The sequence below is a fragment of the Parambassis ranga genome, chromosome 5, assembly GCF_900634625.1.
Source record: "Parambassis ranga chromosome 5, fParRan2.1, whole genome shotgun sequence".
Taxonomy (NCBI): Eukaryota; Metazoa; Chordata; class Actinopteri; family Ambassidae; genus Parambassis; species Parambassis ranga.
In genome coordinates, this window is record NC_041026.1 from 4,221,637 (window position 1) to 4,248,974 (window position 27,338).

The window sequence follows — 27,338 nt, forward strand, 5'->3', positions numbered from 1 at the left end:
CTTCCTCCACCACTGGTCACACGACATGAACCCTAGCGTCATGGGCAAGCGCAATTCTAGAAGACTGCATCATGTGACTTTATACTTTAATTGCGTTGGTACACAATTCACCATCTGGATTTTTTCTTTTTAAACTTTATTACAGGAGTACATTTAACAATCACCGTAACAAAAAAAGAAAAGGAAGAAAGTAGCACAAGACATTCATATTTAAACTAAATGAACATTTTTTCCTGTAAAAAGAAATACAAATATGTACAGAATGACACAAGACAGGTTCAGAAACCAAACAGGTGAGAGGAAGGGGAAGTGTAGTCGCCTGGCACTTAAAAAATAAACATACCTCGCAAGTGCTTTCTGTTTTCCATAATTAATATCAAATAAAATGCAGTGATAATAAGTCTGAATAACAAAACAAATAATAATTATTACAGTAATCAAATCAACAATATTAACATTTTAAACACTGTTTACAATATAATTGAAATTCATAACATTCTAAATACATCCAATATTTACCAAAGACCTTCTCATTTAGGCTAAAAACTCTAAATCTGTAATAGAATAAAAATAGCATTTCAAATATCTTATAACAACAATATTAATCGTACAATAACATTAATATTAGGTTATTAGTAGACGTAGATAGCTGATTTTCCCCATGGCTTGCTAAAGAAAGGAATATTGTACAAATTAATATACACTATAACCTATTATGCTCCTTTTGCTTCACAAAATGCAAATATTTTAATCAGCTAAATTATAGAAAAAAGGGAAAGAAGTAGCAAATCTCACTTGATACAAACTATTGCAATCTAGAACTCTCAGTTAGAAAATGTACACAAGAAAAGCAGCAAAACGAATCTATGTTCATATTTTTGAAAAGAAGAAATCAGTGGTGTGGTTGGTAGGAAGAGTGAACAACATCTGGCACAGGCAGAGTCCATCTGGAATGCTATTGGACGGTAGGATCGTCCAATAGGAAAAGACCCTGCCCTCTTGCTTTAGAAGCCTGCCCAAGGACCCTAGAATGTCCCAAAGTTCGGCTGACAAGTCCGCTGTGGAAGCTCTCGGTGCCTCCTCCAAAAAAAAAAAAAACGATGAAACACAAGAGTTCTGATTGTGCAATCACCTCAAGCTATAAATCTCTTCTAGCTCATAAAGTCGCTTAAACCGTGGAATCTTTTTTGTTTTGCATTTTTAGCGTTGATTGATCCCAAGAAGAAAAAAACAGCACAAAACATAAACAATACAGAAAGACAAAAGCGACACTCAAGCAGCATGTATGTCTCCTCCTCCACCTCCTCCACCTTAGCCCTCTGCCTTTTTTCGCCTTGCGTCGCTTCGGAAGAGCGAGCTCTCTGTTGTGTCTTTGCAGCGAGATGTCTGAGAGAGTACAATCTCAATGCAGCTTGGAAGTGTAGTATATAATAAATCAAAGCACAGGTTCAGAGGGTTTACAAAGCAGACCTGGACCTGATTACTTTTGACCTGGATGCAGTTGCTTTTATCTTATTGTGGGAAGTGGAAAAAGTCCAGCTCTGAAGTTACAACAGTGACCTGAGTTTGGGATTTATTAGGATAAATATGGGGAACATTCAGAGTGAGATTAAGATTATGCCAATCCAATTATCGGGGGGGGGGGGTGTTCTTAAGCATGATAAAGCCATGAAAATGACCAAGAGTAGGTCGTTTGATAAGGCTGTCATGTCATTCACATCACCTCACATTGTTATGCCTCCCGCCCCTCTTGGGTCATCCAGCCAGCATGGTTCCCTCCATTTTTCCACCCTTTCTCTCACTGCCTGCATCACTGCTTCACTCTAATTATCAGGACAAATTTAACATCGCATCATGAGTTGGCTTCAGGAGCCCATCGGACAAGCTCGGCAGCGTGTCTGCAACCTTCCACCCGATGTGCTGTGATCCTTTTTTTGTCCTGCTAGTAGTAGTTTGAATTTTTAAATAAAAAAAAAGCCACCACTGATTTCTGTCATTATTTAACACACAAGCCAAAAAGTTAAATTTGGGTGGCACTGCTAAGAACTCTGGCTCTAATTGAATCTGTCTGCATTTCATTTTTACCCTGCCAGACAATTGAAATGGTTGACTGATTTTGATTAATGCTAGAATAACATACTCTTTCATCCTATACCCTGTTTCATCCATCTCACCTCTCTTCCTCAGCTGTCTTTACTTTACCAAAAGTACCACCGTACATCTCTGTCTCCCTTTGTGCACTACCCACATTCTCTTTCAAATTATATTACATAGCTTTTTGTACATACTTGTTGTTTGTATATTTCTTTAAAAAAATACACAGAATAGAGCATAATTAAGAACTTTTTTGGCAGCTTCTTCCTTTTTTAAAGGAAAGTCCCGATCATCATCAGCTGTAACAAGAGTAGACTTCTGCTTTTCTTTAAGTCTGAAAGGAACCTCCAACTTGGCAGAACAAAGGTTGAGAAGCAAAAATAACTCTGAAATCTCTCCTTCCTTCTTCGATCTTTCACCCTCTCACCCCACCCCCCGACCCGCTATTCATCAACCTTCCGCCCTTTAAACCGTCGCCCCCAGCAGCTCTTCTGTCTTAGCCATGATCTCGTTCTGGTTGGAGTCCAGGCCGTAGAACTTAACCTTCAGCCCATCGACCGGGTGGACCACAGGTACCGTGACCACTCGGGGGAACTGCCGGGTGGCCAGTTCAAAGCGGCTGGTGCTGGCCAGCTCGATCGCCAGGATCCGAAGGAAGAGCGTGGCGAGCTGCTTTCCTAGGCAGGACCTGACACCGCCACCAAAAGGCAGGTAGTGGAAACGTCCCTCTTTGTCTTCACCTCGCTCCTGACTGAAGCGATCAGGGTCAAAGGCATCCACATCTTTGAAGACAGCCGCAGTGTCGTGGGTGTCTCGAATGCTGTACATCACACTCCAGCCCTTTGGAATCTGGACTCCCTGGAGACAAAAGGCAGACAGGAATTAAAATGTGCAGGTTGGCAAGGGTAATGCCAGGACTCGCATAGATCCTAGACCTTTTGGAACTGGAGCAGATACTGGGGTTTGTCCCTGGTACCTTGTGCTTTATGATGCTTTCCTTTAGAGGATTTTTGTAGTGTGATCAAACTGCTGAGACCTTGTTGATTACCTTAGAGTAGAAGAAGAAGAAGATACTGCAATGGAGCACTTACATCAAGTTCAAAGGTCTGCATGGCAGTTCGGTAGGCGCCTGACACAGGCGTGAAGAGTCTCAGCACCTCCTTGATGACACAGTCCAGATACTTCAAGCTGATGATGGTGTCCAGTCTCAACTCTCCTTCAGGACAGAGGCAGCCATTGTGGAGGAGGCCCCTGCCTCTCAGCTCCTCCCTGAGGCGCTCTAGAACAGGAGGGTGACGGAGGAGCTGCATGATGAGGGAGGTGCTGGCGCTGGCAGTGGTGGCAAAGGCCGCAAAGATCAACTCGATGGTTGATTCCTGTAGGACGATGAAGAGACAGTAAAGTGAATCAGTGCAATTTGTTTTTATTGTTTTAAATTCTATCTGATCCTAGCTTAAAAATCAAAGTACGTGACAAAAGCTGGGAAGAATCTGAAGGTAGCGCATCACTTGACAGCATTGTACACATTGGTTTGTCTTTTTTTGAGGCCAAGCCACTGCATCCTTCTTTCAGATTCTAATGGGCTAATAGCTTGTCACTTGAATCTGGAGAGTCTGGAAAGAGTCTGCAGAGTGGAAATGCTGCATGGTGTGCTGAAAGGTTCAGGGTGGATGTGAACCATAGCAGAAGAATCACCTTGCATGTTGAGTGGCATTTTGAGTTAATAGTTTAAAAATATGACCGAAAGTATGATAGTTTTTTGGTAAATTGAGCAGAACCAGCCTTCATTTGGGCACAAATCCACTGCCCTACACCTCAAGCTTGCCATTTGTTTCATAACAGCTTTGGGCTAAAAAAAAAAAGTTAATGCACAATAAAAGCATGTTGTTTTTAATTCCTGAAAAGTAGTGTGTATGGAAGTATGAAGCTGTCATCCAAACACAACATCATAGAGTGCCATTTTGGGCAGATTATTAAGGTAGTGGAATAAAAACACTGAGGCCTGGGCAGCATGAGTCTCATTATAAACCTCTCATCTGCCATCATCTGTGTCAAAACACGCCTGCGCCTCGCCCGACATGTGTGCGTTATGTATGCGTCAGAGAACTGCAGGCGAGGGCTTCAGCCTGGGCCTCTGCGACAGGGCCTCCCCAGTTCACTTTGTGTGTGTATTTAAATGTGTGTGTGTGAGTGTGTGCATGTACAGGAGGCCTCTTTCAGACCCCTAGCAGGGGGAGTGTTGACTTATTTTTGGCCCTGGATTTAACCCAGAAACCACAAAGAGTGAGAGAGAGAAGCAGGGGGAGTTGAGTTTCCACAGAATTCCTCAGAATTACTTTAATAGGTAAATAGAGGGTGTGCCTGACCGTGTGTGTGTGTGTGTGTGTGTTTTTTTGTTGTTGCTGTCTGCCTCAGCTTCGCCACTTGTGTTGTTTATAATCCCGGGACAATTTGTTGAGGAATTGTATTGATTGTGTGTGGCAACAGTCTACTCAATATCTGCGTTCAAGTTTGTCTCCGAAGTCTTGTGCGTTGGCACACCGCGTCGTCCTAGCCTGGTGGTTTTTGTGCACTACCTTTAGTTCCTGCATGGTGAGCTCGGTGCCGTTCTCTTTGGCGCTCTCCATCAGGACGTCCAGTGCGTCACTGTAATCTTTTCCCTGGGAGCACAGTGGCTTCTCCCTGATGGCTTTCTCTATGCTTTTCTGGAGGATGTCTCGTGCACGAATACCCTGCAAAAAACACAGAAAGAAGAACGTTAACTCTCCCTGTATGGGACGGATGGGTTGTTTCCTGATGAGGAGGTTTTATGTTGTTGCTCAGTTGCTCCGAAAAGGCTTCAGATTCAGCAGAAAAATATTGTGAAAGCCTATTTGTTTATCATGAGCCTACCTACACAAGTAAAACTCAGCAGGAACTTTGCAATTGCACCTTGGCAAGAAGGGAATGGTTTTTTATTTTTGGGACACTGGCAAAAATATAGAGTGGAGGGAACAGAGTGTGAGAGGATCACACGCACCTTCCTGTAGCCGCTGAATGGCAGGTCTATGGGCAGGCTGAAGAGGTTGTTAACAAAGTCCTGGAAGGTTGAAAACAGATGCCTCATCTCTTCCTCTGTGACCCTGAAGCCCAGCAGCACCCTCACAGCCATGGTGAACGACAACCTTTGGCTCTCCCTGTAGACAAATGACCAATCACTTACATTGATTAATAATCACATTGAGCATTGTGCAAACTAAATTCTTGTACAGGGATGTCTCAGCATTCCTGCGATATTTTTTTCTACGTGGCACGACAGATGTTTGTGTCATACTTCAACAGATAATGATAAAGAAATAATCTTTTCTTCAGATATAATGACAATATTCAGAGGGTTTCCTTCCTAGAAACCAGTACCTCCCCTTCCTTGCCCTGGAGTTTGGGTACAACTTTGCAATGTTTACCATATTAGCAGTCAATGTACCAGTTGGGATACAAAATGACATATGGTCATGAAGCACATGTCCATTCTTTCCAAGATGGCAAGCCCCCACATGGGGTCTTCACACCTCCTGAGGTCCTGTTAGATGTCTACCTGTAGGGTGGAGCCCCAGGAGGAATTACATGGAGGGGCAGGACCACAGTTTTCAGAATGAATGGATGGACTGCCTGCACTAACAGAGAATTTTCTCTGGTTTTTTCACACTAGATTACCTGTAGACGTTGATGGGCTCAGGGTTGGAGCTCCACACTCGGAGGCTCTCCTGGATGACCTGCTGGATTTTGGGGAGGTAGCTCTCCAAGGCCTCGTGGCTGAACACTTTGGCAAACACCTGGAGAGACACGGTAAGAAGCATTCTCATCACACAGATAAAGATCAGGCAAGATTTCAATCAAATGCTCATAAATTACTGGAGTTGGCACGCTGACAGGATGCAAATCAAACCAGACAGATTAAACTCTCTGTGAACGGGAAGGACGGGTTTGTTCTGCTGCGATGTTTGCTTTCGTTATCTGTCAGACAATCAGAATGTGCTGAATCGAAGTTAAATTACTCGAACCATCTTCATCTACACTCTGTTTACATCATTCTCTATCACCACCCTCTTTCTCCTGAGTTATACCCAGACCAGACTTTCCATGGTGTGTTCTTTCGTAGTCATTTTCTGTCATGCCCATTCCTTATTTATCCCCAAAAGTCTCCCTTTCTCCCCCTCGCTTTCCCTCTTTACAGAGACTTATACATTGTGGAGGTTTTCCCCTGTAGTCAGCAGAACTACAATGACAGACAGAAAAGAGTAAGAGAGGAGAAGGATGAGGAGGAGGAGGAGGCAGAGTTAAGTCTTTCCTGGCTGCTCGTAGTATTTCTTAGTATGAATCAGTCACCAGTCGTCAGTGTTGTTTGGACAAATAACATTCCATCAGATTTAACCTCCATTAAAAAAGTCTTGGAAATGATTTAGAAGTAGAGAACATTGGAGAGGAGTGGAGAAAAGAGAGTAGAATAGGCCTTTTATATTAATATGAATCAGTCAGTGACACATGGCTTTATTTGGACAAATAACATTCATGTACATTTAACCTTTAGAGCTTTCCCTCTGACAGTCACGAACTGGTCTGAAGGAATAGGAACAGTGTTCGGAGGGGGGACTTTTTCGGTGTCGTACATGAACCGCTTTCTCTACATTTGAACTTTTCCATTACTCTTCAATCAGAAATGGCATGAAGGCAGTCGACTGGCACACATGGTTCGCATTTTCTGCTCAATGAAATGAGACGAGGACATCTGAACAAGCAGATTTCATATTCAATGAATACTAATGATCAGTGGCCAGTCGAGACCTTTGCCTCGCTTTTAGATCTGAGGTTTGGTCAGCAGCCTCATGCAGAGCTGTGATGCTCATATATAACTCCCGTTGTGTTTATTTTGATGTGTTTTTTTATGAGCTCCACCTTTTATTAACTCAGATACACAAACTTCTAATTGCAGCTCAACGTATTTTATTGTTGTGGGGTTTTTTTATGACTTTCGAGTCCTGACTTAACGGTATGATTGACTCTTTTGTGACCTGTGGTCACATGAGCAGAGTTCAGTAAGTATTCGGCTGATCTGCTGGTTACTTGTAAACACGCTGGTGTTGTTTGCATAGAGGTGCAGAAATATATATTTCAGTGAATACACTCTAACTTGCAATAAGCTGCCTAATGTCTCCTTGATAACAGCTTAAACTCCTGCAAATTGTGCTGCTTGACCGAGTAAAGAAAGTGGCTTTATTGTGTATTTGGAATATACGTTCCATATGTCTAACATGCTGTGAGAGCACAGTCCTGAAGACAAAGTGTTCCTACTTCTCCCCATTGGAGGTTGAGAAGGGAAGGAAGGAGCTCCTAGTGGGATCTGAGCCCAGGCTGGAGTGGGTACATGTGGTTCCTGAGGTCGATGCTTCAGCCACCAAACCATCAGTCGGGCACTTTTATTTTGTCCTTTTGCCTCATTTTCCTCTCATTTTCTCTCTCCTGCGTTGCCCTCTTTCACTCCCTGACTCTCTCCTCATTCCTCCAAACCCTGCTCCCCTCCCTCCGTCGACCTCAGAATGAATGAACAATAGTCTACTGAGCGGGTGCTGTGTGCCTGAAAGTGTGCTTGTGTGAATTACGTGTATGTGCACTGTACATGTGTGTGAGGGAGTGGTTAGCACAGATCACAGAGCACTCTAAGACGTTAGCAGTGCTACATTTCCTCTGCTGCTGCACGTCACAGATCAGGTTACATGACCTGCTCTCCAACCCCGACCACAGGAGGTTACACACACGGTATCTGACCTCAGCCGAGACTCATCGCTGGCTTGAAGCAGGAAAGACGTGACATAAGGTCGATATTACATTCATCGTAAAACCTGACCATGCATCATTTCCTGATCATCATGAGGATGCATTGATTCCTGCAGACTGATCAGTCATGTGATGAAGGAATTTCTGCCTTCCTTTACTATTTTCAAAATGACCTTCATCATCCTGGGAGTTATTAGTCATTGTCTGCTAGGTTCTAATCACATCATTTCTTGCACCTAAGTTTCATTAACCCTTTACTTGATCTTGGTTAATGGTGTTTTTTGTGTTTGTTTACATAGATTTCTATGAGTTAGGGTTACCACAGTGACACCATCCATGCCTTGTTATTATATTATGGTGTGACTTTAAGAATTGCATTTTTTGGCACCTCCATGTTGACCTCAGTGTCATGTTGGTCATTCATTCATTCATTTTACAGGCTCATGTGTTGGCTAATTGAATGATTTAATGACATTAGTGATGTTTAATGAACAGCTATACAAGTATTATTAAACAAACACCCTAAATATCTGTGTTTAATAAGAACTTTGAACTCCCACATATATGCACACAGACACACAAAAGGGAAAGGTCAAAGGTGAGTGGGCACAATACTGGTTAAGCCGAAGGCCGTTGTATAACGTTGTGAATTTAGCCATTTAACCTGTCTGCACTGGATCATGCATAATTGGTCAATTTGGGTGAGCACTTTGACTATTCCCATACACACACACATACATAAATAGAGAAGGAGCAGCAGGGTTGAGCTACTGTAGGACCAGTGAGTCAGTCAGTGTGTGTGTGTGTGCAGGCAGACTCTGAAAGGTAACCATAGGTCAGACACACACACACACACACACAATATCTCACTACACAGTCTGGCTGCCAATCAAACACAGTTTCTTATGCAGTGTCACTCTGGGACGTTCCAGTGTGTGTGTGTGTGTGTGTGTGTAGGGGGATTGTTCAGTACAACAGTCATTTTGCTGCACCACAAAAACGTGACTGTCTTCTGTAGCCTTCAGCGCAAAGACACAGGCTTAAAGACACACACACACACACAGACACAGTTGTCCTAATAATGTCCATATGTCTTAAATTATGTGAAAGTGCTGCGAGCTGCTCGTTCCACAGACATGTAAAGACTCCTTTATTCTTCTCTCTCGCTCTCTCTCTCTCTCTCTCTGTGCTCCCACCTCTTCCCGTCTCTCCCAGCCCCTTCATCCATCCCTTTAAAAAAAAAAACGTTTTATTCCTTTCTTTCTCTCTCCTACTCAGAAAAGCAGTCTGCAGGTCTCTCCCTGCGTCTGTCGTCACGTTGAATCAGACGGGGATCGCTCTGAGCAGCCAGGTGAAGTTAGTGTTTCAGAGTCGCAGCAGAAAAGCAGACCAAACTTTCTTTAACGTGCAACTTTAACGTCCACAGAGGGAAGAACATTATTTCCAGTGAGCTGGAAACTGGCATGCAGCTATGTCTTTGGCAAAATAAACCTGCAGAATGTGGTTTGATTCAATGCATTGCTGAATTATGTCAGTCTACTCCGCTGTTTTTTTTTTAGTTTATGATTAACATGCAGTTTTACTGGTTAATGTCACTGACAAACTATTTAATGCTTGTTTCATTCATCGTGAAAGAGCATAATCTGCATATTAATACAGATTATCCTCAATCCAAAACATGCTGGCTGGATTTTTTTGTTTTTTTTTACTAAAAAAAGGCCAAAATCATCCTTTTTGCCACTGACAGAAATCCCCAGTGGTACTTGAATGCGTCATGAGTGATGTAAATATGGGGAGTCTAACAATATAATCCTAAAAGTGTGATAGTTACACTGCTTTATTCAACATATCTCTGGCTTCTGCCACATAAACAATCAGTGAGGATTCGCAGGCTTAGTATCTATAGGATGTTTTCCACTCTTGGTAGCATCTGTGTGGAAATATGTAATGTAACTCTGCACAGAGACACAACAACATGTGGGATTTCTCTCTACTTGTAGCCGTGATTGTGCTGTTTTCATAGAAGTGCAATGAAGTGTTATGTTGCAGTGAACAATGAGCACACGGTGACAAGAAGAACAGCTGCATATTTTCTGAGTTTTTACATTTATACACGACTATTTTTACTACAGTGTGCATGAAAAACTGTAAATTTGACCTGTGACACTACACAGAAAGACCTTCGCCTCAGTTATAATTGGCACTGCCCTCTACTGGTGAGCTGAAGCACAGGGAGCTGACACACACACACAGAGATGTGGGGGTGCATTGCACTGGTTTCACTGCACACTCATTCAAAGTACAATAGAACATAGAGGCGATCAGTGTGAGAAAAACAGCAGCAGGTTCTGGCCCTGCGCCTCCCTCTCTCTGTTTTTCCTGCCTCCGTCTCTCCTCCTCCTAAATTTAGTGACGGTTCCAAAAGAAAGAATAACAAATGGGAAGGAAAATGTGGAGGGAAAAGAAAGAGGTGGAATGAGGGAATCTGGGCAGCAGAGGGATACAAGTTAGAGGTATGTCAGGAAGGTGAAAAGAAAGAAGTGGCTGCCACAGTCAACACAGTGTGTATGTGTGTGTGTTTGGAGTGACAGTTTTCCACTGCAGGTCATATAGGGCTCACTGACACCCCGTTTATTAGCACGCCGTGTGGTTTGACAGTTTATACTGTCACATAAGGTGAAGAAAGGCTCTTTAATCACAGATGTTTTGCTGTGAGCAGCGCGGAGATGCAGGTGAAATAATGGCTCTGAGTGTTTTTGCACTGCCGGAACTTTAGGGCCACATTTTTACACCGCTGGAACTTTCCCGCCTAGAGACGCCTAGAAGTTTCAGGGCCACATTTTAAGGGGTGAACAGGGGATATTACTGGGGGAAAGTACTCCTGAAAAACTGAAGGTTGGTTAAAGTCAACGCTGTGTTTCCTTATGCTAGTAGAAGCTGCCGCAAGTTCCTGTAAAAACACCAATTGCAGAACAAATTAGCTGCAGAGTTTAGCACCTTCTTTGAGTCACAAAGGTGGAGGAGACCAAAAACGAGTTCTAAATGTTAAACATGGCTCCCTGTGTTCCCTCCTGCAGGTTTGAACTTTAAGACCCACATCTATGTTTTGCTCAAAGCTCCAGAAGTCTTAAGCCAACCCAGTACTCACTCAGACTTCATCGTGAACACCGCATTCAGGTCTTAGATTATATCTGATGGTCCAGGTGCACATAAGCTTTAGCCTTACAGTGTGTCTGTGTGCAGCAGAGATGCATATGTTGGATGTTGTTTTGAGTCAAGGATGATGTGTAAGTCCTGGCTGGCCCCGTTCGGCTCTGGTTGGCCCGTAGTGGAAAACCAGTGGTTCTTTGAGAGACTTAGTTTCCTAGCTTAACACGAGGTTATATGGAAACTGGCTGTGTGGATCCAGCAAAGGCTAATGTGCTGTGTGAAGATTGTTTTTCCGTATGAAAACCACAAGGAGGGCAGACAGACACACACACAGACGCACACACACAGGAGTGGTTCTGGTCCAGTGGCTCGTTCTGTCTCTCCGCTGATGTTGTTTCACTTCTGTCTGTTTACTTTGTTTTATTATCCAGAAAACGAGAGGGAGTGATGCCAACACACACACACACACACACACACACCTACAAAAAGCATTGCAACATAGAGTTCAAGTTTTAATCTATCAGCTTAATAACCTTTGTGCTATTTGTACCTGTCAGTCAGTTATCAGTGTGGGTGTATTGATGCTCTGTGGATTTTCCTGTTGGTCTGTCACACCGATCAGGTTGGTTTGGATATATACTGCATCATTCAGCTGTTTCACAGAATCTACTGATCTAGTCTGAAGATGAAACTTGTGATGCTAAATTTAATGCTATGCTTTAATGCTATTTGCCAGGCTCATGTCTGTACCATTATCGGCATGTTTGCACTGAAGGAACCCGCCACTGGAACTTCACCTGTAACAGCTCTTTCTGGAGTTTTTTCTAATGATGCTGATTGTGGTTCCTGTCCAGTTAAACTCAGGTGTAAACAAACAACAGATTGATTTCAATGCAGTGGAAACATAAAAGGCATTTTTCCAATGCAGGAACTTGATATTTACAGGAACCCTGATTCAGCACTTGGATTGAGGTTTATTCTGCTGTCCTCTGTATTACTTGTTGTAATAAAATGGCCTCAAGTTTAGCCAATCAGCATTCACCCTACAGTTGTGTGTTGGGGTAAACAGGGTACCGTCGATGGCCGAAAGGGGCCTGGTTTGTAAATAAAGGCGCTACCTTGTCCCAGCCTTGTGTTGCTGCAGTGGAAAAACACCTAGTGTTTGCTAAACTAGCTACGTAGCTCTGAATATAATTGTGAGCTGAGACCTGAGTGTCTTCAGGCAGCAGGACTCTCAGTGGAACTGTCCCAGCAGGATGTGTGTCTTGTATTAATGTTTCCGTCTGTTAAAGACTCTGATCTCTGGAGGTAAAGTCTCCTTTCATGGAGTCCAGAGATCACGCTGCAGACAGGATGGCAGCAGGTGTTGCTCAAAGGCACTTTAGCAGCCTTATTGACCTCTGTTTGTGTTCAGGTGTGTGTGTGTGTGCACATATGCTTTTAGTGTGGCAGGGTGTGTGTGTGTGTGTTGGGCCCCCACAGAAAGCCCCTCTTTGTGCCGTGTCGGAGGCAGCCTTCCTAATCAGGGGTCATTACATGAGGTTAGTGCGGGGGTCTCCAGGGAGAGAAGAGGGGATCAGAGCTCAGATTAGACCCAGCCGACCCCTCGTCGTCCTCGGCACCGCCGCAACGTAACCCGACCCCCCGTCCACCCTCCCACCTCTTCCGCACAGAGAAAATGAGAGTCTGATTTACAGGAAAACACAGCAGACTCTGCTCTCGTCCTGATCCTTTGTGTGTGTGTGTTTATCTGTGACGTTGTGTGTATCAGATGTGTGTGTGTGTGAGAGAGAGGAAGGTATGTGCCCTGGGGAAGAAGGAGGGATAATGGGAGGGAAAGGTAAGTGGCTGATTACCTGAAATGGTCCTGGCACTGAGAGGAAGAAGGTGGAGGAGAGAGAGAGAGAGAGATAATGGGCAGAGTCAGGGAGGAATGAGAGAAATGAAGCAGGCGAAGAAGCTAAAAGGGAAAAAAACCAGATAATGGAGGCTCTCTGCTCATGTAGATGAGCGGAGGAGAGGATGGAGTGATGGAGCGGCCGTTCTCACGCTTCAGTAGCCAGAACGCTGCTGATAAGGCTGAGCGGACAGGATAGCTTTACACTGATACTCCCATTCTGTTTGAGTGTGTGTCCTTCCTTACAAAGGTGTGTGTGTGTGAGTGTGTGCGCATGTGTGTGTGTCGTACTGTTGCTGGTACATACATACATGCTAACAATTAGCAAAACAAGCTAATAAAATGTGTCAAAATAAAGCTGTTGATAAGAAGCAGGTCCGTCACTCATGTTGTGATGTGTGTACGTTAAATTTGTGCGTCCTGACCTTCCTCCTCTTGCGGTGGATGTCTCCGATGCTGTTGGCCAGCGAGTTGGGTCCCAGCAGCGTGGAGGTGCTCTGAGGCCAGTCCACCGTCACCAGCGTGTGCTCGCCCATCAGCACCTTGCGCACATTCTCTGCACCCGTCACCCGGATCAGAGGGCGACCCAGGAGGTGGGTCTTGAAGACGTTGCCGTACTTCTGTCTCCGTGATGCGTGGAAGCCCGAACCCTAGACAGACAGGCGGAGAGGAGAGTTTAGATTGTATGGATTTAATGAAGAGTTTCAAAGGAGGAAGTGGCGTGAATTTTACTAAATTGTTTTCCTTCAGCAGCTGATGATGCTGGAGGTCCCTTCATCTCCACATTTCTCCTCATCATCATCTCTGATGTGCAATCTTGCAGAAGAAGGATCATTCCTAATGCTTCTACAGCTTCTACTCATTTTGTCTGCTTTGTCCTTCATCACTAGAAGTTGCTCATCATCATCATCTTTGCCCTCGGACAAGAAGTATGAAGGCAGCAGACGGTTCAGTGAGGGAGTACACATCAGCTTAATGCAATGAAAACGGACTGGAGTTGCCTTCAGGAGACAATTTAGTCAGCTTTAACTCAGAGTCTCTCAGGTTAAAGGTTCTCTAAACAGTTTCAGCTCCGGCTTCAAGTACAGTAAATTTAATTTGACTGAAAGAAATGCTGACGTGACTTTTTTTCCAGACTGCTTTGTCGACCTTTGGCACCTTTTGAACTGCTGTGGTCACGGCGTACAGGAAACTTTGCGGGGGAACAAAAATGTTGACGCTGCACTTCCTTGTGTGGCCACTTGAGGGCTTCAAAGAGATATATAAAAATTCTGACCCATACAGACCTGAACTAATTTTGTTTTGTTTTGTAAATTGGCTCAGATTGGCTCACTTTTAGGGCCAGCCTCAAGTGGACACCGGAGGAACTGCAGTTCTTCTACATGACCTACATTTTTTTGGTCTGGGGGTGGCAAACTACGTGCTACATCAACTTAGCTCTGGAAGAAACCTTTGAAAATAAAGGTTAAATTTAGTGTTAGGTCCATGTTAAAATATTTTAGGTGAAGTGACCCAAGTTATCCGAGCTCTATGTTTTTGCCAGTTTTTGTGAGTTAAAGGAGATCAGAACCCTTGGAACTTGGTTAAAAATAACAAGAACCTGCATCCATAGAAAAATCCATAGAAACATCGAGCTGCGATGCTAAAAACAACAACCACATTTCCACCGTCTCTCCGCTCGGAGGAAAACCAAACCATTTTTCTCCCGTTTTTGACCGACCTGCAGGAGCCACACTGCCACATTTCAGGCCCCTGCCCCTCAGTTTGAACAGCACAGCTTTCGGTGAAACCCCCAGAGGACCGGAGCTGGAGTCAGTTAGCGAGCTGTCCGGAGTTCAGCTTTGACGCTGACCTCTGAGCGGTCCGGGTCACGGCAGAGCGAGAGGGAGCCGACCCCAGAACTGTAAATGGGCTGTTTGAGTGAAGAGAATATATATCAGCCTGAGGCCTGCTTACTGTGTTACACACACACACACACACACTGAGTCTAACAACACATCATTCACACATACAGTAAAAACGCACATGTCCACACACACACACACACTCACACATTCTCCAGATTCATAAAATTCACCCAAAAACGAGCAAAGCAAACAAACACGCAGAGGCCCAACTGCAAATTGCCGTGACAACACTAACTGGTTTGACCCCAGTTTACTCGAGGGGAAAGAGATATGTACGACTGTGAGGCACACACACACACACACACACACACACTGAGGTAATATATGTAAACAAGCAAAGCAGCGGCGCTAAGAAGCATTCTCTCTTTCATTTGTTGCATGCTTAAGCTAAGACCAAACTGTTGTGAATCAACCTGAAACCATCATAGTAAAAGTGTGTGTGTGTGTGTGTGTGACTGCAGAATACAGTGGCTAATTTTAGTGCGTTTCCCGGTCGACACACGCCTCTTGATTTTGTGCTCAAACAGCTTCTCCTCCTCTCGTAGCGATTCAGGTGTAATTTGTGGCTCCTGCGGTGAAGTCGTCTTATATTTAATAAAATCCATATTAAAAAAATAAACGTTCAGTTGCCAGGAGCTGTAAAACAGAGAACTTCTAGAGTTCTGTGGATTATTTTATTTGGCAAAATGGCTAGACTTCTGGATTTGGTAAAAAGCAAGAGAATTGTCAGAGTTTAAACTTTACGATAGAATTCCGGAAATTCCTGGAAATCTCCAAAAATAAATCAAGATTATGTAAAAATCAAGAACCTCTGTGCACCTAGGAAGCCACGATCGACACACACGTGACCAGCAGTCACATGACATTTTCCTGATTTATGTCTCCCTGTGAAGTGAGCTGCATCAGTCATTGTGTGTCAATCAAACCCCGACTACCGACAGACTGATGCCCTCACTGCACGACTACGTTCAAGAAACCAGTCATTTGCATACATAAAATTATTTTATCTTAACGGCCTCCTCTAGTGAACTCGACTTGGTTCTGACCAGCGTTCATAGTACTGGTTGGACCACAGAATATCAGGGCCACATTTGTAAAGTTAGCGTCCTCCTTACCTTCCAGACCACGAGGCTACAAGCTTTGCCCGGAACCTTAAACATCAAGAAAATAACACAGTGTCTCTTGAATCTGACTTATTTATGAAACACTTCGGATAAACACTTTGCGACTCGCCCGCCGCACCTGTCAAACCTCAGATCCGCATCTCCCGTCAGCCTGTTCTCGGCTCTCACGTCTTCTCTGTGTGAACTCGGCCTAAATTGAGCACAGATGCTCGCCGCCTCTGCTGGCTGTTTCATGTTGCTTTGAAAACTCTGATTGCCAGACTGCTTTTATAGATGAAAAATGCTGCTAATTAGCATTCAGCAGCTCAACACGCCCCAACCTCTGCGGCCCGGCTTCGTAATTGCACCTAAGCTCCTTCAGATGTTTGGACCTTTGCTTTCATGAGGTGTTGACGTTATTTTATTTACACCGAGTCGCACAAATTTGAAAAAAAAAAAAAAAATCCAACGTCCGCTTTCTGCTGTCGGGATTTGATTTTATCGTTTGCAGATTCGGGTCTCTGCTCCTCGCTGTCGATCTGTCTGGCGCAAACTGTTGACCTGAACTGTTTTCACAGCTCCTGTACACTTCCTCTTTTTACTGTGGCATGCACACACACATTAACACACACACCAGGTCGCCGGCTGGCCTCTAGAGCCCTCAGGGTGTGTGTGTGTGTGTGTTAGAGTGGGGTTGTTTTCCAAGCTACATTTTGCTGCCACATGGATGTAGAGTGGTTTAGTATGTCTGCCTGGCAGGCCTGCCGACACACACACACACACAGTCCAATTCAAAGGGAGTTCCTCAGGCAGCCAGACAAGGCTCCCTTTCACACTCCAAGATACAGCATCAGATTGGGCTGATTGTGTACTTTTTTGGGGGGTGTGTGTTATGTGTGTGTTTCTTATACTAATTCTCTTTCCATTTCTTTCACACACACACACACACACATTCTGCCGTGGTTCACCTGTCATACTTGCTGCAAGAATATGGGAACAAGAATTGTGCAAAAAAAAAAGTGGGAACTTGTGTGTCTGTGTGTGTGTGTGTGTCTGTGTGTGTGTCTGTGTGCCAGGGGTGTGGTCTGGATGACATTTAGCTTAAAAGGTGAGAAGTGTACACCACCCCCCCCTCTCTCTCTCTCTCGCTCCCCTTTTCAAAATCTGGCAAAACACACACACAGAGCGAGCATGGAAAGTTGTGATGTAATGACGCCACACTTCTTTAGCAGGAGAACACGTACATATAACCGCACACAGGATCACAACACACACACACTCAATCACACCACTTTTCCTTCCAAACTTCACTGCAGTGAAGGAGTCGTCGCTGTAAACACACACTCGCTTCGTTTTCGCCAAAAAACAGAAACCAAAATTGCTACCACGACATCACGGCTGATTTTTTTTTTTTTTTTACCAGCGAGGTGACAGGCAACAAACTCTGATGTGAGCTGAAAACCATAAAGAGGTCTCTCTTAATGATGGCGGACATAAAGTTTTAAAGCGGACATGTTACTTAGCAACCAGGAAGGGGAGTACAAGGAGTAGCTGCTGAGGCTCCAAACATGATGTGGGTGCAAATCTCACACAGCTGGGGTCGCACTATGTTTCTTCAACTTTTTCCCGCCTGGCATGATTGTCTGCGAATGCAATAGTTCGAATGTAACAGCCAATCAAAACGCTTGATGTGCGTTCAGTAACCTGTGTTTGGCGGGTCCAAAAACGCAACGCAAACCGCAGCGCCGTGCTTTTTTAGTGAAAGCAAAAAACATCAAGTTGAGGATGCAGCTCTTTATTTGGGTTCACACATTTTTACCTTTAATTTAAATAATTACAGGTTCTGAAAAGGGGAAATTTAGATTTTTAACCCTTAATTTAACATTGTGCCCCCTGCATCTATTTCATCATTAAACTTGAAGCCATTTTGCTTCATAGGATCACTACACTCTCAAAGCAGTATCTACCATAAATATATATATATGTCAGGGAAATGTTTTGAAGGAAAAGGGACTTTTTTCAGAAACTTTCCATCTCGAAACGTCCCGGTTGCGTTAAGATGAGAATAAAAGCGGCGCCGACAGGTCGAGCTCGGCGAACGCAGCCTCAAACGGGACCCACGAGGTGCGTTTAAAGGAAGTTTGGAATAAAAGTAAAATTAAGGTTATGTCAGGGTTAAAGGGTAGGAGTAGGAAGTGTGGTCCTTTCATCTTTGTGTGTGTGTGTGTGTGTGTAGGTTCTACAGAGTCCCTTTTATATTTTGTGAACAGAGATTTATCAAATATTTTATAAGACGCTCAATAAAGAAGGGAGAAACGTGGGGGGTGGGTCTCCACACGCCATGTATACACACACACACACTCACATCTGCACAAAATTTCTGACAATCACAGAAAATCTCATACAATCTCCCTGTTTCTCTGTTCTCTCTCTCTCTCTCTCTCTCTATACAAACACACACTCCTCTCTCTGTTACACACACACACACTGTCCCTGCAAAGCTAAGGTAGCAGCGCGGGCCGTGCTAAAAATACCCCCGTCTGTTCTGTTGGGGTTGGCCTGGGGGCGAACCTGGGCCCGGGCTTATAAATGTCCTCTTTGTAGCGCAGTGGAAATGTCCAACAAATGACTCTTTTATTAGGGCAAGACAAAAAAACACAGCTAATTATGTTTACTCAGATCAACCCACACACACACACAGCGACACAGGAGTGTGTGTGTGTGTGTGTGGAGCAGCAGAAAACGGTTGGAGTAAAAGAGTAAAAATTAGTGGGGCAGAAAAATTCAGACGTCCTGCTGACACACTGAGATTCCAGAGGCAAAAAACTGAAATTTATTTAGGTTTAGAATATTCCGTCTTTGTTATTGTTAATATTTAAAAACTTCTGATGGTCCTTGAACACATCATCTGTGACTTACAGTCCTTAAATTCGAGCCAAGCTTCAACTTAAAATCAACATGTTTTATCCTGTTCACTTTATTCTTTATGTCTGAATTAAAATATTCTCCAAGTTCTTTCCTTTTGCAATAAATAATATGTAAAAAAAAAAAAAATCTAGGACGTTATGACCCGTTATGACCTGTGACCTGCAGCCACACGGGAAAAACATCTGCGGTTTTTATTTCAGAGGATCAGCGGGCTGTGAAAGAGTAAAGAACAGAAGAGAGCCAAGCTGTGATCTGTGCGTTTGGTTTTAAACACACGTCGAACGTGCGCACAGCGGTGTGAACGATTCCTGCCGTGTCGTGGTTGTAAAAGTATATAACACGTGCAGCCCGCGTTTGTCAACAATATTCGTAACACATGCAGGCACATGCAGACAACTGTTGTTTCTATTATTACGTTTAAATTAATTGTAATGTTCTTTTTAAGGATTTTTCTCCTCCCTACTTCTTTGAGCTTAGGTACTGAAATGTATTTTTAATTGTTTTCTTCAGAATGTGGCGTCTAATGTGGATTTTTAGGCCTTTTTTCAAAGACTTAAGACTTAAATCTGCTCATAATTGATTACTTCAGCATATTTTTAAACAAAACCAAAGATGAAAAACGCAGAGTACTGACTGGTTATTTCCTCTCATTGCAGATATGAAGTTTACGTGAACGGCGGCCGTCGGCTGAAGGGCGACGTTCGACGGACGGAAAAGTGTCTCTTTGTCGGCGCGGCGTGGATTCCATGATGGAGCAGGTGAGCCAAGTGTTAGCAGGAAACAACAGGGAGCATCACACCCGACAGAAGACGTGACAATAAACCAAGTCAGACGTGTGACTGACGGGTAGAATTCTGTCCGAATACACATTTCTGTGGTTGTGTGGTAAATAAAATAAGAAGTGAAAACGCAGCGGGGAAGAGTGTGCGGGAGGAAAGCAGGTCAAAGGCTGTGAGGGAATTCCTTCTCTCTTTTCAACTGTCAATCATTCAGCTGGTGCCAGAGATACCAAGGAACCAGTGTGTGTGTGTGTGTGTGTGTGTCTGAATGGTGCGATAGGTCCTCGACTTGACAATGAACCCCGTCCCTTTGCGGTCACGCCACCACATCAGAGAGAGAAGGACGGAGAGAGGAAGAGGCGGAGGGGGGAGAAAAAGTGTGAAAGAGCAAAACGGAGGGAGAGAAAGCGAGCGCCGAGCGTGGCAGAGGAGGCGGAGAGATGGGATGGGTGCTGGTCTGAAAAAAAATAGGACGGATTAGAGGAAAAAAGGATAGTTCAGCCAAAAAACAAGGAGAATAGAGAGAGAGAGAGCGAGGGAGAGAGAGAGGGCTGGCCCCTGACCCAGGGACATTATAGAAAGGGAGATTATGGTTGTTCAAAACTCTCTAAGCACTAACCCGGGGACCCCAGCTAATACCCTGACACACACACACACACACACACAGCAACAGAAACCACGAAAAAATCATCCAACAACTTTCTACTCACAAATGTGGACAAATTCGCCACAAACGTAGTCCCCAGCAGTGTCAGACACACACACACGGTTTATAACCTCTTTTCACGCACGCTCACTGAGAACCAGAGAGATTAACATTGGGCTCTATACTCGACCCAGGACAAGGGTGTTGAAGGAGGGAGCAGTGTGTTCTCGGGGTGAAAGAAGGGGCAAGGAGAGCGCTGCCAGTACAGAGGAGGAGGAGGAGGAGGAAGAGGAGGAAGAGGGAAGGATACTTTTAGCTCAGAACTGGTGTGTTGTTGCTGGTATTCTTTCTTAGAGCCGGGGTGGTGCGATCCCGGCGACAAAACGTGATGTGGATGTTGATAAAATACGGATAACATTTAATTGTGAATTAACAAAAAAAACAAAACCGGGCGAAGAGAAGCTGAGTGAAACGTTAACCTGCGCTGAGAGGAAGCATCCTCCACATGACGAGCTGCTCGCTCGCTCTCTGAACGCAGACTTGTGTGCATGTGTGCAGGATTAATTGTCTATATGTGCGTTATGTGTGACTGTTTTCCACGCTCTGTGTGTCAGGACTGTGTAACCACAGCTATGCAGCACACAGCAGGCTGGACCGCAGTAATGGAGCCTATACTACGGGCCTCACAATCCCTCCTCTGTCTGAGGAGCAGCTACAGGACCGGTCCGGCTAAAACACAAAGATCCCACACGTGCAGTAAAAGCCGGGCGGCGGGGTGAGAAAATGATGCATCGTTTTCAGACCCTGGTATGGGAGTGGTTTTAGGATTCGAGGCTTTCACCTTATGACCTGCTGTCAGACTTTAGAGCTGTCGGGGTTAAATAAAGTTTGATCGAATATGTGAGCGGTTATAAGTCTGAGATCAGGGTTTGTTGTTTAGTTGAGCTATATCTGCTCCTCCTTTGGATTCAGCAGTGAACCTGGTTAAACATGGCGGCCCAGCACGCATGTAGAGTCGGAAGTATTAGACCCATGTGTCGTGCTAGCTTAGCTAGCGTCCAAAACGAACACATAGGTGAAACAAAACAAGCAGGACATGTTCAGAAACACAGATATTCATGAGCAAACATCCAGAATTGCCTTCCAATGCAGCTCAGAGTTTCGTATTTTAGGAGCCAAAAACAAGAAGGTGTTGAATTAAACATGACACTTGAATGCACCACACAAAAAGGAGAGAGATGAGCTAAAGGATGAGTGTGTGAATGTGCTGCCAGACAGGTGTGGAGGAAGAGAACGTGAGACAGGCAGAGCTGTCATCAGTGTGTGAGAGCAGTGTGTGTGTTTGGTCTGCAGAATTGTTGTTTCTCTGCCCACCGTCATTTACACTTCATCACTGTAAATCAGACAGACAGGCTGGTAGACAGAAGGATAACGCATTAGTGTGTGTGTGTGTGTGTGTGTGTGTGAGAGAGAGAGAGAGAGAGCATGCTATGGATCATCACATTTGACTTCTTGCAAAAGCCAGAAACAATCACTGACATTTACAGTTTTTGCATTGAAATCCTCACTGTGTGTGTCTGTGTGTGAGAGAGCGTGTGTGTCTGTGTGTGTCATTCACAAACTGAATTTGCACACACTGTGCACAGTCTGAGTGTCTGTGCCATGTGTTCATTTCCTCTGATCTGACCCAGATACAGTCCAGTCTGTCTGCACCGCATGCATGTTTGTGTGTCTGTGTGTGTGTCTGTGTGTGTGTCTGTGTGTGTGTCTGTGAGGTATCATGGCCAGACAAGGAGAAACAGTATCCGAAGGATTGGATAGTTGTTGCTGGTTTTGTCAGCACTGGTTCTGTTGAATAAGGAATCTTCTTTGTCGCCCCCTACTGGCCTTTTGGAGTTCGAACATTTACCAGTTATTACGCAGAAATGTCAGCACATCGGTTTACACTTTGTAAAAATGTATTTGTATTTTTTTCATCTGTATATATTCATGTTTTTGTCCATAAACGGTGACATGTTTTATAAACGTGTGTGCATGTGGCGGACCAAATTTTGCGCGTACCTCTTTAAGAAAAACACACGCACTAGCCTTTATTTTGATATATAAACACAAATGTGCTGTAGGTACTGCTGGTGTGTGTGTGTGTGTGTGTCTGAGTGTGTTGCTGCAGTAGCGCTCCTGCTTGGCACCGTCCCCTCAGAGAGCTGGAGCTCCTAATGAGAGCAGACAGGACTTTGGCAGAATGACCGAAAAACTGTTTCTAACTGTGGATCACTTTAAAATGGATCCGTCATACAAGTGTGTGTGTGTGTGTGTGTGTGTGTGTACTGTACAGTATGCACACACACATTCAGGTGTGTATGTGGGAGAGCTGAAAACAAAAGAGGATAAACTTATGCTCTTGTTCAGACAGTGACTTTCAGCCAATTGTAGAAGTTCTAGCAGCTGCAGTTCCTCTAATGGCCACTTGAGGGTGGCTCCATCAGTGAGTCAGTCCCCATAGACCATGTTAAACATTGAATTAAACACGTTTACGGGCTGGTTCGATCGCTAGCCGACTTACTCTCCACCTCTTTCACCGTATTTGGATTAACAGGATGTTGCAGGCGTTGCCAAGATGGCTGCCAAACGCTCCTCACACTGCGCTCTAAAACTGTGCCTCGGGAAACCTGTGAGTGACATCACTGAGTGACATCACAGTGACGATTTCCCACCAAGATTTTGGACACCAACTCCTTGTATTTCTTCTACTGGAAGCACAATATATCACAGCGTGTTTACGACTCGTCTCTGCTGCCCCCAAGTGGCCAAAAAGTCAACTGATGCAACTTTAAGCCCGCTTAAGTCTGCAACTCAGCTGTGAGGCGCCTCCTCTACACCTTCGCTTGTGTTTCAGAACACCTCACAGTCTATTAAAGGACTCTTTTTGTCAGAATCTTTACCACATGCTGCTGTAACATTTTCACCCCAGACTCCAACGTCTGACTTCTTCCCAGAGAGAGGGCTCCACTCTGTGTCCTCTCAGGCAGGAGGCGCGCACGGAGCAGCATCAGGTCTGCGGCGCGGAGGAGGCTCCGCCTGCAGCAGCATCTCACAGCAGCACCACCTTCAACTTTACCATGAGTGTCATCACAGGACGTTCGGTGCTCATACAGACACACTCCTTTTATTCCTCTATCTGACTGACATCCTTCCCCCTCCTTCCCTCCTCTCTCCATCCCTCCCTCCCTCCCTCCCTAAACTTGGCCGTAGTCCTCGCTTGCATTCCGGGAACGCGTCTCGCTCAGTGTCAGATGTAACCGAGAGGAGCACCGCGAGTTCAAGCCCCGCACGCGGCCAACGTGCCTCCGCTGGTCGATCCCTGCTTTGCATTCCCCCCCCCCCCCCCCCCTCTCTCTCCCTCTCTCTCTCTCTCTCTCTCTCTCACACACACACACACACACACACACACAGCGCCACTCTCTCATTCCTCTCCCCGCACAGCCCCTCTCTGTCTGCGCGCTGCTGGGAGCGCACGGTCCGCTGCTGTAAGTAGCGGGACTCACGTGCAGCCTGTGGGGTCAAACTGCAGCTCTCAGCTGATAGAACACACACTCCTCCTCTGAACACACACATTACGCGCTGACACTGACACAGAGGCGCGTGGATCTGTGAGCTTTCTGATCGATAAGACGCAGAAAGTTGATCCAAAAAAACACAACAACTGATGGTCTCTTTGATGCAGCTTCAGATTTCTAAAACACGCAGGAAGTTTATTTTGCCTTGTAGAGCGCAGAGATTCCCTCCTGCTCTGTATTGACTGCCGCCGATCAGAGCTGATCGATTGATAGACTGATCAGCGCTGCCTGCAGCAGGACGCGCTCCCGTCTGAGCGCCACAGACAGACACAGACACACAGAGATATGAACTCAATCAAATCAAACATGAGGGGAACGGCTTGGGGGGTCATGTGTGTCTGGAGTCCGGACCACAGACTTCCAGAGATGCAACTTTTTAGAGGATCTTTAGAAGTGATTTTAGAAGAATTCAAACTTTTCATTGTGAAGTAAAAGTGGCACAAATCTGTTCTCTGAACGAAGCGTGAAGCGCAATTTAAACATTTTTATAGTTTAAATGAAAAAACTTCTCCAAAGTTTTCCAACACTGTCTGCTGATCGACATGAACTCTGATTTGCAGCCTGCAGGAAAACAGAAGAGTGAAGTTCTAATGAATGGAAAAAAAGCAGAAAGACTCTATTTAACAAGCTGATGAGACTGACTGCATCATGAGCTCCAGTCTGACCCAGACTCCACCAAAACCAGCTCCCCGCGTCCTCCTCCTCCTGACAAACCCCGCGAGTGCGCGCCCAGCTTACCTGCAGGAGCCAGTGGCAGGTCTCGCCGATGAAGGGGAAGCCCATGGATCCTTTGGGCATGGGCAACTTGCAGTTTTTATCCCGCGTTGCCGTCCACCGGAGCTGCCACAGCTGCTGGGACACGGCGAGGAGCAGGGCCATGGACACCAGGCAGGCGGCCAGAGTGGCCAGCGCGGAGACGAGGTCGAAGCTGTCGAACAGCATGGTGATGGAGAAGCCGACGGTCTCGCTTGGAAGTCTTTCAAAAAAAAAAATGAAAAAGTGGCACTGAAAGTTTATCAGGATCCCCGAGATGGTTGAAAAGTTAGAAAGTTTGTTTTAAATAGTAGAAAAAAAGAGCAGCGCTCCTTTTACGCACCGCAAAGCGCAGCGGAGGTGACAAGAGGCGGCTGTGTTCTGAGAATGAATGAATGTGCGGAGTTTGACTTAAAATAGGCACAAAGTGGCGTTTCTGTGCAAATGAAGGAGATGCTACAGGTGAGCCGCTGCAGCGTCACACACCTCAGCGCTGATTCAATGATTTGAACAGTCACGCGTGGCTGGGGACCGTCCTGATGTTTGAAATTTCATGTTTAGTCTCGTTTGTGGATGACTGATTTAAAAAAAATGGAAAAAAGTCAGGAACGTGACGGCAGGTAAAAATCTCAGGGTGACACCTTTATGTCAGAACGCTGGGACTCCCTGGGACACGTGGAAAAAGTGAAGCCGAACCCTGGACTTAACAACAAGGGCTTTACTTTTTCAAACTTCTCGAGGGATGGAAAGACTGGCTTTAAATGGGGGAGACTCTTCCAGGAATCGCGTCTCTTCTGTCAACTCCAACAAAAAAAAATGTTTTTGTTTTTGTTTTTTGTTTTTTTCATAAAAAAAAGTCTCTTTGCAAAAGTTTTAATCTCTCTGGAGGATGAAGTTCAGACTTTAGAGATCCGTGCAGGCATGAAGAGGTGCGCAGGAGATGCTCAGGAGCCACCGTCCTCCTTCTCCTTCTCTTACTTTCTGTCGTCCACCCTCCTCTCTGTGTACCTTTCTGTTCCTGAGAGCGCCTCTCTCTCTCTCTCTCTCTCTCTCTCTCTCTCTCTCTCTCTGACTGCCTATACAAGTCACCCTCAGTGTGTGTGTGTGCGCGCGCGCGTGTGGATGCGTGCGTAAAGAGTGTGTGTACGTCAAGCCAGAGGCACCAATGAGTGTTTATATAGCGCGGAGGCAACTGGAAGGCGAATAGGCGGCCAAGGGCTCCCGTCGCCCTCCCTCCCTCCCCTCCCACCCTACCTCACTCCAGCGTCGGCTAGAGAGGCAGAGAGAGAGAGACTCCACTCCCCTCTTCCCTCCTCCTCCTCCTCCTCCTCCTCTCTTCTTCCTCCCCCTCCATCCCTCCCCTCTGCTCCACCTCCTTCAGCTCCTGGAGCACCCCCGTTCTCCTCCTCCCTCCCTCCCTCCCTCCTTCCCTCCCCTCTCCCTCTCAGAAGGAGGGGTGGTGTAAAGTGAGCGGCAAGCGGCGCAAGAGGAGAGGAGGCTTGGAGCGTGCTGGAGCTGGCAGAGCGCCAGGGAGAGAGAGAGAGAGAGGGAGAGAGCGCTCGCAGTTCTGTCTCCGTGCAGGACGTGCGCACTCACCAACCGGTCACCTGCAGACTAAAGCAGCGCAGCGCGCGCATTAGAATTGATGTAACGTCACTTCCAGACACTGCTGTGATCAATTAGACTCCTGATCAATAACTAATACAGTCGAAGATTTTCCAAAACGTGAGTTGTTTATGTGAAGTGATCGCCCGGGTTCACATCCAGATGCGCTTTTACGCACGGAGTTTGCTGCGTAATTGTTCTTTCCAGGTCCAGATACGCATGGTGTCTGTCCGAACCAGAGGATCAATGACTGAAACTTTGACCTGTTGATTTTAAATGACTTTGTACCAAGTGGCTACACGCTCTCCCTGTGCAGATTGAAGCTTCAGCACCAGCTTCTTTTATTGTTTCTCTCCTTGAAGTCTCTGATGACCTTGTTTGTTCTTTTTCTGAGGAGAGTTCTGCTCATCCTTCATGTCTCCTCAGTCTCTACAGGCTGAGTCAGTGCCGCCTCATCAGTGGCTTCACGCCCCCTCTCCTCCTCCTCCTCCTCCTCCACCGCCGCTCTTCTCTGTCTAATTTCATGAGAATAAAATGTGTCACAAGTCCGTTTCCGTCTCTTGTGCCCTCAGCTTCTCCCTCTCTGTTGATGTTAGATCAATGAGTCGGCAGCGCTGATTCCAAAGGAAATGACTGGCTTCAATTATGTCCTCTGACTGTGATCAGAGGATATTATCAGTCAATGCAACAGAGGCAACAGAGTGGAGACCCTGACCCAGTCATGTTAGAGGTCACTGATCCAGTTTATTTTCATTATTTAGCTGCTTCTTTTCTTCTAGGCGTTTATTTTTCCTTTCTGTCACTTGCACATCTCCTTTTTTTTCTTCCTACACTCAGACCAGAGAACCAGTCTCACAGGGATTTCTTAATTTTCCTTTCTTTCAGCAGCTCTCTCTCTCTCTCTTTGCCTTGTGTGGGAACACACAGCAGCTCAATGCTGCCGCCTAGCGGAGGCAGGTCACACAGCAGCCTATCACAGAGGGAGACGTGAAGAGGAGATGACAGGAGAGGAGCACAGACTCATCCTCAGAGAGAGAGAGAAGTGATG

At 45.4% G+C, this 27,338-nt stretch overlaps 1 protein-coding gene across 1 annotated transcript; it reads right to left on the reverse strand.

Moving 5' to 3' along the window:
* Positions 1-132: 132 nt before the first annotated feature.
* Positions 133-25,786, reverse strand: cyp26b1 (cytochrome P450, family 26, subfamily b, polypeptide 1). Its single transcript, XM_028406488.1, has 7 exons — positions 24,671-25,786; positions 13,378-13,602; positions 5,788-5,906; positions 5,114-5,270; positions 4,671-4,826; positions 3,186-3,470; positions 133-2,952 (listed from the first exon to the last, which is right to left on the reverse strand). Exons 1-7 carry the CDS (start codon positions 24,872-24,874, stop codon positions 2,560-2,562), a joined length of 1,539 nt encoding a protein of 512 aa, XP_028262289.1. The 5' UTR covers positions 24,875-25,786; the 3' UTR covers positions 133-2,559.
* Positions 25,787-27,338: the final 1,552 nt, after the last annotated feature.